Source organism: Salvia hispanica, chromosome 4 (assembly GCF_023119035.1).
Source record: "Salvia hispanica cultivar TCC Black 2014 chromosome 4, UniMelb_Shisp_WGS_1.0, whole genome shotgun sequence".
Classification (NCBI taxonomy): Eukaryota; Viridiplantae; Streptophyta; class Magnoliopsida; order Lamiales; family Lamiaceae; genus Salvia; species Salvia hispanica.
The window spans coordinates 23,285,733-23,290,235 of NC_062968.1; the positions used below are offsets into that span (position 1 = coordinate 23,285,733).

General features: G+C 42.8%; 1 protein-coding gene across 1 annotated transcript; it reads left to right on the top strand.

Moving 5' to 3' along the window:
• The first annotated feature begins 3,364 nt into the window (after positions 1 to 3,364).
• LOC125220694 (classical arabinogalactan protein 9-like) lies at positions 3,365 to 4,084 on the top strand. Its single transcript, XM_048122843.1, has one exon. The coding sequence runs from the start codon at positions 3,365 to 3,367 to the stop codon at positions 4,082 to 4,084; it is 720 nt and encodes a 239-aa protein (XP_047978800.1).
• Positions 4,085 to 4,503: the final 419 nt, after the last annotated feature.

Below are 4,503 nucleotides of genomic sequence, written 5' to 3' on the forward strand. Positions count from 1 at the left end.
ATTCATATATGGGCATCAGTGTGCATTTCATTGATCACAGTTGGACTTTGAACAAACGTTTGATTGCATTTCGGGAATTTCCCGCACCACACACTGCACAAGCAATTGCTCAATTGATCATTCAAGTTTTGAATGAATTTCAATTGATCAATAAAATTTTTTCTGTTGGTTTTGATAATGCAAGTGCTAACACTGCTAGTATAGATGATCTCATCAGTGCATGTTCTCCTGTTATTGATGGCAAATATTTTCATGTGCGATGTATTGCTCATATTTTGAATTTGTGTGTTCAAGATGCGATCGATTTGTGGCAAAAGTATGTTGATCCTATTAGAACTGCTGTTAAATTGATTCATAACAAAGCTCCTATTGGTAGAGCTTGGAAGAAATATTTTCATAGCAAGCAGTGTAGGTACACCAATTTTCGTTTGGATGTTTCAACTCGTTGGAACTCGACGTACGATATGTTGGAGTCGACCTTGAACCACATTGAGTATTTATGTGATTTTTTTAGAACTTTCCCGCATGTTCCTTTTGATTTGCTTTTGATACCCTCTTGTTGGGACCACAACATGGATTTGTTTCGATTACTCCAAGCTTTCAAAAATGTCACTGTTGAGTTATCCGGTGTTTATTATCCTACTTTTGTGCGCGTTTTGGAGCATTGCATGTATGTGGCAATTGGTTTTAAGACATGTGTGAAAAATACTCAATTCATTGAGTTGAAGGCTATTTTGTTTTATATGGTTGAAAAATGGTTGAAATATTTTGCGCGTATTCCAAATGTGTTTTTGATTGCAAAATGCTTGGATCCAAAGTGGAAGTTGCATGGTGTGCATAAAATTTTAGACATGTACTATGGTTGTTTGCACGATTTGGATTTTTCTCAACTTCGCGAAATGGGCTTGACAAGAGGAGAAGGCTTCGAACTAAATCTTCCGAATGTTGAAGAAATCAAACTAAGGTTAGATAGTGCGCTTCGTGCTCTCTACGGGGAATATGAAATGCGATATAACACCATTCACCAGGTACGTGCTCCTCCTAGTCCTTCGACATTTGATTTTGGTGGTGGGAATTATAGCAATGTCATGATTGATCCCCACGTAGTATCACAATTGCAAGATCTATACGGTGCTACAACCAATAGGACTAGAGCTACTAGTGAGTTAGATATATATTTGGAATCACGCTCTATTTTTCAAGATGCAGGTCCTCCTACTCAACAAATTGACGTCCTTGATTGGTGGGGAACACATGACAAAGAGTTTCCGATATTCTCGATAATGGCTAAGGAGATTTTTGTCGTTCCCGCTTACACCGTCACCGTGGAGCAAGCTTTTAGTGTCGGCGGTTGTGTCCTAGACTACAAAAGGAGCAATCTCTCCGCCAAAAACATGGAAGCCACTATGTTACTTGATGATTGGGCAAAGGCGGACATGAGAGCACAAGAGCCGGATTTCGACTTCTAGAGAGTGATGGTGAAGAGGTTTCCACCGATGACGAGGTCGGAAGCGAGGGCGCTCAACAATATCAATGACCGGGGGCGGTGAACGGCAAGCACGGACGGCCAAAAAGGTAAGCAAGGTAAGAAAACTACGTGGGCTTTGATTCCTCAATAAAATTGTGGATACGTAGGCAACTCAACTTAAATTTGAAAAGTTTAACTTTGAAAGTTTAAGTTGAGCTCAAGCCCTTTTCAATTTTTTCCTTTTTCCCCTCATTTCATGGTTTTTTTTATTTATGTTCCGACGACACTTGTAAATTATATCACATTGTTGTAATATTGTATATGTATTGACAATTGTATTATTGTAATGTGTCCGTTACAACTCAAATTCAATAAAATTGATATGATTTTCACCTTATTCGTCTTATTTCAATTTAAATTATCCATTGTCTTGTTCCAATTTATTGTATAAATCCAAAATTCCAAATTACATAGCAAAAAAATAATAATAATAAGAAAACCGCCGGAACCGCCAAACCGAACCGGAACCACGAGGAACTGTACGAAAACCGGCGGTTCGGAACCGGAACCGAAACCGCCGGTTTTTGAACCGGAACCGGAACCGTCAAATAGCCTCATGGTTTGGTTCCGGTTCCACATTTCTCGAAACCGGAACCGGCGGTTCCGAACCGTGGGCATGTCTGTCCTTAAGTACACATGGCCAACCACTGTAATTAATCGGCATCTTATTATGCCTACAACAATAATTCCTCTAATTCTTCAACTCCAAGAAACTGTGCATATGATACGATCTCATATCATATCTTTAGAAATCACAATTATTTAGTTATATTTTGATTTACCGTATCTTTTCTATATTTGTTTAGATATTTGTTTATAGTATTCTAGTCTTATAAATAGGAGATATTGTATTCATTCATTCAACCAATTAATGAATTATTATTTCTCCCCAAAATAACGTATGTTTTCCAATCCTAATTTGGATTCCCTCAGCCGATCCTGATTGGACACCGGAGTATTCTATCAGTTGCCTAGTTATTGCGTTGCCCGACGGGAGGAACCCGCGCACAACTTGAAACTATTATTTCCACCGACCCGACGAAGGGCGCCGGAACACTTTTCGATCGCCGCAAACACGCTGCAGATCGCAGTTAAGGAGAAGGTCTTTAACATCTGGTGCTTTCATCCAGTACTCATGAAGCGTTACAACAACAATTTCAACAACAACGGTAAGTCGGTTTGGCGGTTTGGGGTTCATCCCGACCTGATACGTTTTCGAATGGTTCATCGCGCAGCTACCAACCGTCGTTCCGTCGCGATTGTAGAGGAGGCAGCCGGTCCTTTCGACGACATGGAATTGGAGAATCGTCCGCACGACGACTTACAACCTAGCGACTCGGTTAATCTTAAATTGGATCGTTTGATGGATAGGTTTGATAAGTTGGATTCTTGGTGTGAAGAGACAGACCGCAGGTTCGAAAATCTTGATCTGATGGTCACGCGAGGGAACGATGAATTTTACGACGACGATGAGCTAGAGGAATCGGAGTATAACGATCAGCGTCGTTGGCAAACTGGGGACAATCTCGTCACTAGACGGGCGGTTTTGATAATCCGCAATTTAACCGTTCCACCTCTTGTTGGGAACCACCGCCCTGCCGTGCATCGGGAGGTTATTCAACTTATGATCAACCACGACCCCCTACCTGCTGGGACTATCGTGTGCAGCAAGGATACCAAGCATATGATCGACAACACTCCACATCAGGTCCATTAAAATTTAATGATCGGATTTCTGAATTTGCAACTATTGGTGACGGAGAGAGTGAATCTATATATTATCCTGATGATTATTGGTTATCTAATGAATATGAAGAAGATGTTGATGTTAGCTATATGCGATGGTTTCTGGCCAATGAACTTGCCAACCCAAGGGACATTGTGAAGGGAAAAGGACAGGGGAAGGGGAGCGTTCCAGCCACTAAATCAAGACTTCGTCTTGGGCAGCAGGAGCATTGCACGTCGCCTCACTTTGATGATTCCCGCCAGCCCTTGCGTCTCAATCTCCCGAGCTCAATGAAACAGGATTGGGAAAGGAATCCTCGACGCCTCTCGCGCCCTTATCTCCATCGTGACCCATCTAGCAGCTCACCACCTACTGTCACTGTTGTCCCGCCAGCACCACCACAATACTCGTCATCATGCTTGAGCATGACGGACCACAGTCGTTCAGCCTCAACACTGCTTGCGGCAGCTGCTATCCCGTCTTTGAATTTGCCCCAACCAGCAACCGTTGTCGCAAAGCAGCCCCACCAAGACTACCAACCGCCACCAACGCTGCCCAGATCAGATCGCCAGCCACAGCAGCCGAGTCCTCCACTGCCCTTGGAGCTGCTGCCCTACTCCACTCCAGGACCTTCCCAGCCATTGCAACCGCTACCGGAGACAGCTCCATTGTTGGACTCTAATTGTCTTCCACAAGCTGATGTCCCGAGCTTAAGGACAAAGGAGAGGCAAACGGATCTGCAAAATGTTGATAAGTATGGTTCGATAAATAACGTTGTGCCTTGTTCTCATGATGTTGTGGGAGAGAAGAACATTGTTGAAGATAAATGAAAATAAAATAAGATGGGACCGAAGGGTTTAGTGGGGAATAAAGATGAGGAAGACAGTGATATATTTAGGATGATCAAAGTAATCATTTTGTGCGCATTCGATCCTGGTATATGTGTCAGTTTTAGCAAACGAAACTATGGATTTCTTGCTATGGAAAAATTGGATTTACGTGAGAGCGAGAAAGAACGGCGCCACTAGAAGGATTTATCAAGTGCTTGTTTGCCGCGGCAAAAACCTTTCGCATCGAGCTACACGTGCTTGCCAAACATATTGTCTTCACTAATGCTCGGAAATCTAATGGGGATGATGAAAGGAAACGCTCAGCCACTCGGTGTGTTTGATCCAGGAGGAGATAATTCGCCAAGCTTCTTCTTTCAACTCTTCGTGGCTTCGTGGTTTCCACCTCGAGGACAAGGTGG

Coding starts and splice junctions, on each gene's coding strand:
- LOC125220694 (XM_048122843.1), top strand. CDS start 3,365: ATGCGATGGTTTCTGGCCAATGAACTTGCCAACCCAAGGGACATTGTG.